Genomic DNA, 13,706 nt, shown 5'->3' with positions numbered 1-13,706 from the left:
ATAAACTTAAATTATTAACAATTTAACAAGTTAAATTATTATAAAAACTTCATGAATTGTTAAAAAAAAAGGAACTCAAGGAGACTCTAATTCAGATGTGTGAGTATATGAAGATTTTAAAAACCACAAGCACATTTCAAAAGAATAATTACATACCCAGTTAGTGAGAAGCCAGTCAATGCAAGAAATAAATACAAATTTACTTTCATTATTCCTGCTTTAGGTTTTGTGTCTGTTATCACTGGAGGACCGATTGTCAGTCAGAACGTCAAACAATAATGTAGTGCAGACAAGGAAGGAGGGGCCAGGAAGGGGTAAGCAGTGTTATATACTCACAGGATATACACTCAATATGTTTTTCAGATAATGATTCCTGAGCCTACACAAAGTTTCTAGCATGAGCACAACCTTGTTTTCAAAACGGAAGAGACTGTACCATCAAAACGATTCTGCATCTTAAGAAAACAGTGATCACCCTCATGTCAAACCCTCAAGGCTCATTTATCTTTGGAACACAATCTTTTGTATATAACACTATGCATTTAACTCAGCATACAGTAAATAACATTCAGAATAATGGACAAAACAAGGGTATAATTAAGAGCAATTGATGCCAAAGATACAAGAATTAAAGAGGAAATTCATTGTGACATTTCACATAATGCAAGAGGTCAGTGTGCTGCTAGTAATAATTCATAATCTGAGCTTGGCACAGTCTGTTTGAAAACACTTTCAAGTCACTTTTTATATTTTTTTCTTTTTAGTTTCTTCCCTCAGAAGAAATTGCTGCTATCCAACCCATCAGCTGCTTTGAGGTTATTTCTCCAGGAGGGCCAGATGTCACCATCATACTATGAATAAGATTAAAACATTTAATTAGAATTTTACAAATTAATAATTCAAAATTGTGTGACAGATGATACCTGGATGCTGTAAAATGTGGCTGTCCATTCAGTCAACTCATCCTCATTCTTGCAGCAGAGATACCTTAAAGAAAAATATCCAGGGACAAAGTAAGATTGGCAGTGACATGCAGATGTGGTAAAATTGAAATTGATTAGAGTTAAGTTCAAGGATAGCTAGTTAAAGCGGACATGACACACACAGTTCCTGCCAATCTCATTTTAATCTTGAGTACCCATAGAGCAGTGGTGATCAGTCATCAAAGCTCAGCAAATATTGGTCACAGACATGTCACGGGACATTGTAAGTCTTATTTTGATGTAACAAAGTGATTATATCTAAAATGTGTATGAGTTGTTTGTTTATTTTTTTAAATGAGTCTTCCCATTAACAACATTATATTGTTCATTCAGATTCGCAAACATGGAAGGAGGAACACATGAACACAAGAGGCGGGAATTATAGCATGAACCAATCACAGCAGAGCATAACCAGTCATATCCAAAAATATTGCGATGGAGGCATTCTCTCCTCTCATGTGATTTTCCCCCATTCATTCTCAATTAACCCCATTCCCCACCCACCCCCGCCAAACTCACTGCCTCCCTTGTCAATATGCAGGAAACGCCCCTGCTATATTGGAGTATTACATCCATATCTCAGAAGAGTCTTTATTTTTTTTTTTTCAGATTTATAAAAGAGAGATACAGCTGTGCCACTTCACTCCAAAAACAGTTGAGTTTCCAGTAGAGTGCCCAGGGCACTTTAGTGTAGCGATCATCTGCAAGCTGTGACATTGACATAAACAAAACGGGAACAAAAAAAATATTGACATAAATTTTGTGCAGCACTGCCGACAACTTCTATAACCCAAATTAAGCAAGTTGATGGGCATGCTCTTGTTTTTGCTCTGGTTGGTGTGAAATCTTACCACCAGCATGTGCCTCCTGATTGATTGCCCAGCAACCATAGAACAAAACCCACAAAACGTAGGAATAGCGGCCTCATAAACTTTTAGCTTTGACGGCAATACTCCCGTTATCTAGCCTGTGCTTCAGAAAATGTAGACTAACCAAGACCAGACAGCTTGCGGGGTCAATATCTCCATCACAGCACCATTTTAGGCACCATTTGCCTCATTGCTCTTGCATGCTTCTGCTCCTCAAGAGCATACAGACGCCTAGTAGAAGGTGCATGAGACTCATTTAGTGTGTCAAGCACATGTGGAAGCAGGGTGCTTAGCCCCTCTAGGACCACTGATGTAGCCATACATGAAGACTCCACAGCTCCAGGCTCTCTTCCCTTGTTTTGCATAATACCAGAGAATGCATAAAGTCTGGCTCTCAGCCAGCACAATGTCATGAGTGTCTCCACTCCACAGTGAGACGGCAAAAATAACTAGAAGTACACTTCTTTCAGTTCCAAGAGGTTTATTTGCAACCTGCTCTGAGACTCTGACTACAAGCCTGAAGTTGGTCTAGGAACTAGGACCAAATCTCTCCGTGTGCTATCACTGGCAATGAAGTTCGTAGACTTTCGTAGACTGGTGCCCAGCACCGGCCAGGCTAAACATGCTGGTGGGGAAATGGCTCATTGAGGACAGCACTGGGAGGCCGTAACAGTCACAGATAGCGGCTCTGTGCTTCTTAGAGGCAGGGTGAGTAATTCAATATCAATATGATGAAAAGAAAACAGCTCTTTTTGTGAGGTTGTTTGTATTTTTATTGAACAAACATGATACAGGACATGATACAGGATGAAGGCTTGGCAGCCGAGGGTGGTCCGGTGTCACAGCGGGGGCTCCTCCTCTGTCCATGGCACCTTTTCCCGGGCCCCGTCCACTGTTTGCAGCAAACATCTGGCTTATATTGATGACAGAGCCATGAAGGATGCAGTGGCCTGCTTATCCGTTCTGAGAGATGGGCACAGAAGAGGAGCGTGATCTAAATAGTGAATTGGAATGTGCGCCGGGGAATCAGGTGACTCATTGCTTTTGCATGCTTCTACTCCTTAGAGAAGCTCTCAATAACCAATTCCATGGCATCACCAAAGAGGCTGGAAGGAGTGATTGGAGTGTTGAGCAATGTCTTACATTCTGAGTCCTTCAAGTCATTTAGGGTCATCCATAAATGCCTGAGAAGGACTATCATGAAGCCCATGGAATGACTGATGGCTTGAGCAGAGTGCTTTGTCGCCATCAGTGTGAAGTCTGTAACCACATGCAGGTCTTTCATGATTTCCGCATCCATGTCACCACTGTACAGGGACTGCAGAAGCTTAGATTGAAAGACCTCCAGCATTGCCATCGCATGCAGCAGATTCCACATTTACCACGGAGGTGTAAGCATAGTCAGTGAGGTGGGTGGTCAATCTGCAAGTCTTAGAAAGCAGACGTGGCCGAGCAAGGACACAGATGCACGGCGATGGTCTTCTCAATGGGGGGTATGCACACATAGCCGTGGGCCTCTGCCCTGTCCATGTGGGAGAAGATGGCCTGAGTGGAGCGGCGGATGTGTGCCGACTGGGGTCCAGACCAAGACTTCCCCAGCTGCTTGTGGACATCCGGGAAGAACGGGACCTTCCTCCTTGAGGGAGCCAGGTGTTGACTCGACTGGAAGTACCAAGAGTCAAGCTTACTCCTGGCAGTTTCCTCTGGAGAATCCCAGATAAGCTTAAGCTCCTTAAAAGCTTTCGCTAGGACCCTGGCAAACTTCTCCTGGGGGTCTGGCGAACTCCTCAGTGCCGGGGCAATTCCTTCCCAGTGTATTACATACTTCCCACAGGCTTGACAGTATTTGCATGTGATTTGCATAATTAACAATAATTATCCAGTTTATTGTACTCGCGTTATCCTGTAGGGTTTCAGGATTTTGGAGATGGGGAGGATTTCCAACTGCAAATGCTTCGCAACATACTTTAGAGTGAATGCTCAAAAACAGTATCCTCTTGTTTTCTATCAAAATCCTCTGACATTTTTCTTTACAAATCCTTATTTTGTACTTCTAATTCTTGACCGGTGTTTTGCTCTCTCCTCTGTATCTCCATGTTAGACACTTCTCACTGGAGCTTACCAAAGCCACTCGATGGCAAGCTTGAAACCTTTAGCTGAAAAAAAAAGCTCAACAGCCACAGGCGTAACTATCGGTAAGCAGGGTAACGGTTGCTTACGGCCCCGGACCAATCAGGGGCCCGCCCGCATTACTGGAAGATTTTGATTGACAGCCGGGTCCCCGTATCGCATTTGACAACTTTTAGTTTATTCTCAGTTTATTTGCCAGACTCATGTCCAAAAGCCACGCAAGACAGGACAGACACAAAACAAACAAAACAAACAACAACTATCAGTAAGAAAAAAAAGCAAATACAATAATTAAAATACATACAGACATTTCAGCCAATGTACTCTCAGTCTGGATGTGTACCTGTAGCAACTCACTAAGGGATTTGAGAGTGCCAACATGATACTGTTAGTAGACTCATCCAGACTTTGCATAAATTTAAACATCAAATTTCTTAAAAGTGCTTTCAGTGTGGTTACTCCTACAGATACAAACATCTGACTAGCACTCCCTCCTCTGGGAACCTTGAGTAAAATTCTCATTGCATCATTGTAGGCAACTTGTAACTTCTGCATGGTAGATTTTTTGTAAGAAGACCACAGATGGGCTGTATAGAGAGGTTTACAGTAAGCTTTGAAAAGAGCCACTTTAACTCGAGTAGAACAGTAACTAAACTTACGTGCTATGGTGTTTGCCTGTGCATATAACTTATAACACTGTCTGTATATGTCATCATCATCATTCTTATCATCTGCAATACAATGACCAAGGTATTTAATCTTTTTGCAGACCTCAAGACAATTATTGGCTAGCATGAACACAAGCAATTTATCCTGTTTCGTTCTGCATATTAAAACAGCACTTTTGCTGGAATTGTATTTTATGTCAAATTCCACCCCATAATCAGAGCATATATTAAGAAGCTCCTGCTGCCCAGCACTACTCGGACTAAAAGTAACAAGGTCATCTGCATACATAAGATGATTCACCAGCATGCCACCAATCATACAGCCAGTGTTGCAACCATTAAGTCTCCTTGACCGTTCATCCATATATAAATTAAATAAGACAGGGGACAAGATTCCTCCCTGCCTAACACCATTGGACACTCTAAAGGGGACGGACATGCTACCCCCCCCATTTGATATGCATCTGCTGGTGGGCATACCAACAGGCAAGAACCCTCACAATATACCCAGGGACTCCCCTTTGCTTTAGCTTAATAAAAAGCTGTTTGTGATTCACGCGATCAAATGCTTTGGAGGCATCAATAAAACACATGAGAATAGTGGAATTTTTAGACTTATACAAATTCACTATTTCCTTAAGAGCATAAATACACATGTCTGTGCCATGGTTTGGCTTAAATCCAAACTGATTATCCAGGGAAGAGATACCCACTCACTCTTTCAAGGAGGATTCTTTCCATTACCTTGGATAAAATACTGGCCAATGCTATAGGTCTATAATTATCCAGGCAGCCAACTTTTCCAGCTTTGTCCTTAATAACTGGGACAAGCAGAATAGATAGCATTGAATCTGGAAGTACACCATGGATCAACAAACCAGTAAAGTTGATTGCTAAGAGGGAAGCAAGCCTAAGACTGGCATTTTTCAGATGCTCTGCAGTTATTGAATCCATACCACATGCTTTATTGTTAGGTAATTTCCATATGGCACCAAATACCTCATGTGTCAGAATACTTATTGATTCATTACTGATAGCAGATTCCTCCACGTGAGGATCATGTTTTAAACAATTAAAGAGGGAGCTATAGTGCTGTCTCCATATTTCAACAACATTATCTTCTCCGGAGACTTCTTCAACCGTACAAGGAAGGGAAGATTTACAGTTATTGAGGGACCTCACCTCCTTCCAAAAGTCAGTACTAATATTGTTGCTCATCATTTTACTGGCCATAGAGTCAGCCCTCATGGCTTGCTCATTTCTAGATATAAAACGAACAGCATACTTATATCTGGCATTGGCAAGCTTTTTATTCTCAAGCTCAGGGCCCTGCCTAGGTCTCCCAGCCAGGGCCCAAAGCCTGTAAGCTTCCCGAGCTTCAGTGTGATATGGTGCTACATGCTCATTCCATCCTGGTCTAATATTATAGGCCCTGTTTCTCCTGTGTTTTTGAAGAGGTTTACCACCCTCCAACAGAGCAGCCACAACATCATCATACATGACACATAGATTACTCTTGTGCTCCTCAATCTGACAGTTGACATCCTTACACATAATAGCTTCTCTGGGCAGATAAACATTACTTAGATAATGGTCTGTATTAGTATAATAAGCCAAAAGATCCTCTTCAGAAAGAGTTGACCAGTCTAATTTAGTACTCACATTACCAATAATAGCATTGTTGTTGCTGACTGTAGATGGTAATTCTTCAATGTTAATTGTGAGGGCCAAAGGTATATGATCTGTTATTGTGACCCCATACTTAATACCCATATTCTCTATGGCTGCATGCCCATCAGCTGTACTAAAACAATGGTCAAGCCATGATGTTGAGTGCCAGGCTTCACTTATGTATGTATAACTGTCTGCAGGCAACAGTACTCTACTTGATAAAGTGAAGTTATTATCTTCACTGAAGCAGATCAGATGCTTAGCAAATAATGAGTTACTGTCATTGATATCAGCATTCATATCCCCAACAACATATACACTGCAGATGCTATTGTCTTGAATAAAAGCATTTATAAAAGCCAGTCTATTTAAATATTCAACCTCATTCTCACTAGACTCATATGGAGAATAAACATTTAAAATAACAAAATTATTACATTTATAAGTATATTGTATACCAATACACCAGTCAACATCAAGCCTGATCGGTTTTATCACAGCATCAAGCTTTTTATCCCAGAGCACAGCCACCCCACCTGGGATTCTGCCTCTGACTATAGCCTTTCTAAGATCAGTCGTTGACTTTTCATTAAGAGTGTTCAGTTTCTCTAAATCTTGTTTAGCAATAAAAGTCTCTTGCAAACATAAGATGTCACATTCGGCAAGCAAACTGTCCACCACAGAACGTCGAGCTTTATCCCCTGCACTCTGTCCCAGGCGCAGGCCACGGCAGTTGTAAGACAGTACCCGAATTGACATTTTCATGCCTACGGGTCAACACCAGAGTGCCCATTTACCTCCCTTTCGGACGGCACACGACAAAAACCAACAACACTGGCCTTACGTGGCTCATAAAAACGCCTTATTAGAGCTCCTTCTGGCCAGAGCTAAGGAGTGTACATTTCACCAATATCATTACATTCAGCAGTCACTTTAAAAGAGCCAACCCTGCTACGTGCATTATCTATTTTTTGACAGGTGACCTCTCTGTTGAGTTTACTTTTAAGATAATCAGCAAGTGTATCAGCATCAAGTTCTGGAGAAAATTTTGTTGCAAAAACACTCACTATTTTGGTCTTATGTGTTTTAAAGCTCCCACTTCAGCACAAAGCTGCTCCATTCTCCGAAGCAAACAGGAGACATCTAGACTCGAGAATGTTACCGGAGGGAGCTCATCCAAGTAATAGGAAACAAATCTAGGGATATTAGACCCGCATTCATTCAGTACTTTAAGGCAGAGTTTTATGTTGTTGGCATCTTTGTGCTGCCCTTTGTATGCAACACATCTCTGCGAGGTTCCCGGACAGAGCTCAAACAAAACTTTCTTGGAGGCTTCAATTGCCTCAGAGTCAAACGTGTTTGTAGCCAATAAGACAATCTCATCCTGGCTTAGGGTCTTAATTTTCACAGCAAGGAAGTTTAGTAACTCATCCTCCACTATTACTTTGCCATCAGTCGTCCCATAAATCTCTGGTTTTAGACGAGACCGTTTAAAAGCACCAGCCCCTGGGTTGCAGGCATCCATATTGCCACCTCTGCCACCATATTGCCATATTGATGGCATTTAATTTTTTTGCGAATTGATTTGAATAAATAATGATAACAGCATATTTGACTGAAAATTAAATAAATGTTTGAAATGAACAATAATGAATTTGGTATAATTTGTTTCTAATTGGAACTGGGGAATCCCCGGCTGAACATGGCATTGGGTGCAAAACAGTAAAAAACGTTGAACTTGAGACAGACATGGAGTCGTCAAATTATAAACACAAAAGTGGTTTGCACTGCTTTCATGATTTTTCTGACCATCCCAGTGACAGTGGCCTCTGCAGAGCGTTCTTTTTCAAAACTAAAACTGATAAAAAGCTATCTCAGGAGCTCAATGGGACAGATTCGTCTCTCTGGACTTGCCATACTGTCATTTGAGAATGCCCGTGTACGCAATCTGGACCTTAAGGATATGATCGACAACTTTGCACAGAGGAAAGCTCGTAAAATGCAGATATAATGTAAGTGAGCATCTTTTTTATGCTCAGTGACAGTAACAGTAACAATGTGTTATCATGGTGCGCTGACACCAGCAGTTTTGTTTTTTTGGGTGCGCGTAGCATCATCACGTGTTGTAGTAGAGGGGCACGCCTTGATAATCCTGCTTAAGGGCCCGGTGTTGGCTCGTTACGCCACTGGCAACAGCTAATGCTGATGCTGCCACTTTGGCGGTACGTAGGGAAGAAGACCAGAGGCTGTTTTGTTTGAATGTATTTCAATAGAGGAGATGACTCACCATGCTGAATAACACTTTTTATGATGGTTGGATGCTACTTTCTTTTGGACTTAAAAATAACACCCATTAACTGCCATTATAAAGCTTGGAAAGCCAGAATGTTTTTATATAGGCCTATAACGCAGATTGGATTCGCCTTAAAGACGAAAGTCATATACCCCTAGGATGTCTTGAGGGTGAGTAAATCGTGGGGTAATTTCCACTTTTGGGTGAACTATCCCTTTAAGACAATCAACAACGTTGTTGCTGGAGAGGGTAAGGTGATCAACCATTTAGTTCACAAAAAAAAATCTTTGTTTGTGTATGAGCCTTAAGTTTATATTTGAGAGAAACAGAGAAGATTGTTAACAGGAATGTAGACTATACCTTTCGACGAAAATTGCTTTTTGGAATGAAAAATAGGAAATTTTTGTGTGATTCGTGTAAATGTGTTGCTAATTCATACATCAGTACAAAAAGTGCTAGTGCAAAAATTTAAAATGTTATTGTTTACAGTGGCTTTTAAATGTTATAATAGACATTTTTAGAATGTCTAAATATAAATCTGAAAGCATGACACGTGAAAAGGACTATATTATGGAGTGAAAAATGACAAATGAGCCAAATAAGCGATCCTATGCTGCCATCTACTGGTTATAGAGGGAATATTATGTCATTTACATTTTTAAAGCGTTTGCCAACAGGTGGCAGAAATGTTCAACTTTCCATGGATTATCTCTACAAAAATAAAAAAAAATCAATTAACAAAAACTTCTTTAAAGTGAATTTTACATATACTGTTCTAATTCAATATAAAATAGGAATAATTTTAAGATCAATTAATATTAAATTTTAATGTATTGCATTCCTTAATTTGCATGTGTTGTTTTTGAGATTTGCAGCGGCCTTGAAGATGTTTTCTTCATTTGCTGGTGTTTTTTCAATTTTCATGTTTTCTTAAGTTGCAGTGCATTTAGCTCTCTCCACCACTGTAAAACACAGACATTCTTGATTTGAAAAGTGAAAGTGACGTAACATTCAGCCAAGTATGGTGACCCATACTCAGAATTCATGTTCTGCATTTAACCCTTCCAAAGTGCACACACACAGCAGTGAACACACACACACCGTGAACACACACCCGGAGCAGTGGGCAGTCATTGGAGCAGGGAGCAGTTGGGGGTTCGGTGCCTTGCTCAAGGGCACCTCAGTCTGGGTATTGCTGGTCTAAGACTCAAACCCACAAACTTGGGGTTAGGAGTCAAACTTTCTAACCATTAAGCCATGACTTCCCTTTTCCGACAACTTTGGATAGCAAAAAAAAAAAAATCACAGACTAACTCTGTAAAGCTTTAAAATAGCTTATGTCCCCATGAGGAATAATTACCGTCTCAATAGGGTTTATGATAATAAAACAAGGCTGCAAGTCAGAACAAAGACTGCAAATAAATGTAATAATTCCTATCATCTGCAAAATTATGCTCTCACAGAGAATGAAAACATTGCTACAAGGTCAATTTGGGCCTGATTATTATCTGGGGGTGTTTTTTAAGAAAAAATACTGCTTTTCAGAAATAAGGTAGTTGCATATTGCTTGATATGTCGTCTAAATAATTAAAAAGGAAATACTTGTGTTGTAACTGTTCAAGATTAAGGGAGACTAAATGTATATGCTTTAGAATCTGCTATTGATATATCAATGCCGCAAGGTGGTTACAAATCTATGGACCATTATGACATGTCAATGGTCATCAGCATTGTATAATAAATGTTGTTTGTTCTTCTGATTGCCGTTATCTCTCTCTATATTGTTCTCATTTTGAAAGTCTTGAAAACACTATTGTGGAGTCTTTCTGTTTCTATTTAAGCAAATAAACACAAACAAATATACATATTTTATGTAAAAGTTTACACAACTATGATTACTTTTCTGAGAGCTCACAAAATTCAAAAGGGTCCAAGTGAAATAACAAGTCTCAGAATAACCCTGTGGTTCTCAATTCTGGTAGTGCTGCCCCACTGCTCTGCACATTTTGTATGTCGGATTTATCTAACACACCGCACACATGTAGATCATCAGTTCATCAAGAGAGAGCTGCATGAACAGAACTGAGTGTGCCAGATAAGAGAAGTAGAGAGAAACTGGTGAGGGACCATCACCGGAAATAGGAAACCACGGCCATCCTGACTCACCACTGCTGCTTGTCATGAACCAGTGTTAGTCCCCATCTGTAACGAAAATGAAAGAAATTTTACACGCCACAAATTGTATCTCTGTAAATGTATGTTAAAGGTATATATTGCTTTAATATGTTTAGACAAGGATGCAAATTCATGAGGGGTGAAAAATGTTTAATAAATATTATTTAATTTAATTTTTAATTTATTATTTAATAAAACAGTATTTAATATTGTGGATCAAAAAAGTTCGCATTTTGGGGTTTTAGGACAACTTTGATGAAAGGTTATGATCCACTTCAAATGTTGACTACTATATAGTGTTATATATTTGCATCTTTTAAAAAAAGAAAGACGAAAAGCATTTATTAAGAAAAAAGCTGCCTAATATTTGCTAAATTCAAAATAGCATACAACCTTTACTTTTATTAAAATATCATTATATAGAAGAAATAGTAAGCGTATTATGCTAGTGTTGTTCTGAATTCAACCATTGTTTCATTATCAGTCATGACATTGTGTCACATGTTCGACTGCTGCTGTGGTCAGGAAGTGCAGCTATTACAACCATTCTTAGTAATGTGTTGGCACATAACCATGTCCTGTCAGTTTGCATCCTTGCTTATAAGTGAGAGTAAGCTCTTAAGTAGAGGTAGTGTTAAGTTGCTCTCAGTTCATTACGGTGTGGGTGGATGCAGTTTGCTCCGGCAACCATGATAGAGCTTGAGCTCTTTGACAGGATATTCCCTCTCACACCGAGAACCCTGAAAGAACAGAAGCCTTTTCAAATGTATTATGCTGCTCAGTCAGTCATATGATCCTACACCAGCTACACACACATACACACCTGCAGTTCCTTGTGAAGTCTGAAGGAGGTGCCAGAAAGCTCACAGTGACGACTGTGGAAGCTTTTGCTACTTTCATTTTTAACCTCACAAACATGCAAGGGTCTACTTTTACACAGATTCCCTATATTCTCTGCACACACACAAATAGGCAAACAACTAGTGTACTAATAACCTTTTCTGAGCCAAATGTATATGGCTAAATGTTTGGGATTAGTTTTGTAGACAAACATTGTGCCAATAACTGAATTTAAGATTAAAAAGTATTCTCAAAAAACAAAAAAAATTTTGAAAGTACAGAATTGTACATGAGAATTTATTTGTATTTTCTGTGTTTTTTAGAATTAAATGTTCATACATTTTCGCCATTCTCATTAATTGGGATGACTGAATTGATTTTCAAAGACACTGTGAATTAGTGTTTGCATGAAGAAACATACCCAGGTACCTCTTGATGCTGACGATATAATGATTCCTCTTGATCAGCAGGTGAGAGAAACTACTAAGTGAGAAATACACTGGCAGCACTCTTACCTGGTAATGCAAAGTCCTCTCTATTATAAAACAAATCAGAATACATTCAACCAACTGACAGTACATCGAATAGCCACAGAAATCACATTCAGAGTCACATTCAACAGACAAGCTCTGCATAAGGCTAATTCACACTACACCAACAGCCAACGGCTTACATTTTGTCAATACTCAGACTTTCCATGACACGAGAAACATAGATTCAACTTGTTCAGTTGGCAAAAACAACAACCGCAGCAGATGGCAACATGAGTATCACACTGAACCTGTTCTTGTTGCCCTTTATGACCTGCGTCTGTTGGTGCAGTGTGAATTTGCCTATACTATTCATTTTGAACATGACACCATGTTTTTGTTCTACAGAATAGTAGGTAAAACTAAACAATGTCTAGGTTAAAATGTTAATTTAAACAAGAATGATGGACAAAGATGAATCATGAAGGAATTAAAGTCATTGTCATTGGTTCATTATTCTATTGCACCAAAAGCAGACAATTAGTTATTGGCCAGTGTCATGACAAAGTTTGTATTTTAATTTTGTCTCTTAACAGAACTAAAGCAGCGTTAATACAAGTAAAGCAAATCATCATGGCACTTAGAATGAATAAACAAATACATCAGAAAAAACAACTAAAATACAAATAATCTCACCCATGGCCTCTTTCGCTAAAACTTCATAGCAGCTCCAGAACTCTTCACAGGCCTGCTGAATTCTGGCCTGCTCCAAAACCACAGAAACCAACTTCACTACCGTCATATCCACTGTAATCTATCACACACAGTACACACAAAGAAAATCTTCATCTACAAGATCTTACATTAACTGAGAAGAGCCCACAAGACGATTCAATGACGAACTGCCGTGAGACTGGGTTGACATTTAAGATTATGAGTTAATATATTAAATATCCACCTGAACAAGCACCTCTGTCACCTCATCTTTGTTCTCCAGGTAAACAGCACAATTGTTGCTGGATAGAGCTCGACTCAAGGGTGTCTGAAATATAATAAAGTCAGCCGTTAATGTCAAATACCAGCAAAACAAAACAGTTCAAGTAATTCATTAACAACTTTTCAGTGTTTCTGGACTATTCACTAATGAACCTTCAACATTCTTTAGATATTTCATTATGTATGGCAAAACAGCATTCAGAAAAAGCTCTTAATGTAATGTTGTAAATTGTGAACTCTGACCTGGGAGTTGTGTTTCTTCAGGATGTCCGATATCATGTTAAGCTGCCTCTGAAGGTCAGACTCTGAGACCTGCAACAGAAGCTTCATCTCAGTCATCATTTTTATCAACAGTTTATCAACAGCATTTGATCAGTATTCTTAATTAATATTTATTAATTCATTACCACATCAGCTGGTCTATACGTCAGCGTGAATCCAAAAGACTATTTTGATTGTAGTTCATCCTTGCTCCTCTCCATGCATGAATGTAGTTTGAGGCACCAGTATACACGTGAATCAGGACATCTTATCAGAATGGATGGACAGATGAATAATGTTTATTGTTTGCTTGTTTTTACAACTGATGATTCCCCATGAATTGCTGTTTT

General features: G+C 39.4%; 2 protein-coding genes across 5 annotated transcripts in view; both read right to left on the bottom strand.

Moving 5' to 3' along the window:
• The window catches only part of LOC113091380 (globoside alpha-1,3-N-acetylgalactosaminyltransferase 1-like), a 41,976-nt gene extending 41,679 nt beyond the window's left edge, over positions 1 to 297 (bottom strand). For 2 of the 4 annotated variants that reach the window (XM_026256882.1, XM_026256885.1), the window contains exon 1: positions 157 to 295. In XM_026256882.1, coding sequence (XP_026112667.1) covers positions 157 to 209 — 53 coding nt within the window. In that variant the 5' untranslated portion in view covers positions 210 to 295. Of the gene's footprint in view, positions 1 to 156 lie in introns of all 4 variants that reach the window. The other 2 variants (XM_026256880.1, XM_026256879.1) reach the window with 2 other exon arrangements.
• A 113-nt stretch (positions 298 to 410) lies between these two features.
• LOC113091388 (arf-GAP with Rho-GAP domain, ANK repeat and PH domain-containing protein 1-like) lies at positions 411 to 13,489 on the bottom strand. The gene is made up of 9 exons (XM_026256898.1): positions 13,339 to 13,489; positions 13,058 to 13,141; positions 12,796 to 12,913; positions 12,051 to 12,164; positions 11,613 to 11,743; positions 11,447 to 11,529; positions 10,781 to 10,816; positions 924 to 987; positions 411 to 851 (listed from the first exon to the last, which is right to left on the bottom strand). Exons 1-9 carry the CDS (start codon positions 13,435 to 13,437, stop codon positions 774 to 776), a joined length of 807 nt encoding a protein of 268 aa, XP_026112683.1. The 5' UTR covers positions 13,438 to 13,489; the 3' UTR covers positions 411 to 773.
• Between the last annotated feature and the right edge of the window lie 217 nt (positions 13,490 to 13,706).

The sequence above is a fragment of the Carassius auratus genome, unplaced genomic scaffold (genome assembly GCF_003368295.1).
Source record: "Carassius auratus strain Wakin unplaced genomic scaffold, ASM336829v1 scaf_tig00214183_4049273_7079891, whole genome shotgun sequence".
NCBI classification, from domain to species: Eukaryota; Metazoa; Chordata; class Actinopteri; order Cypriniformes; family Cyprinidae; genus Carassius; species Carassius auratus.
This window is presented reverse-complemented; position numbering and strand designations above follow the sequence as displayed.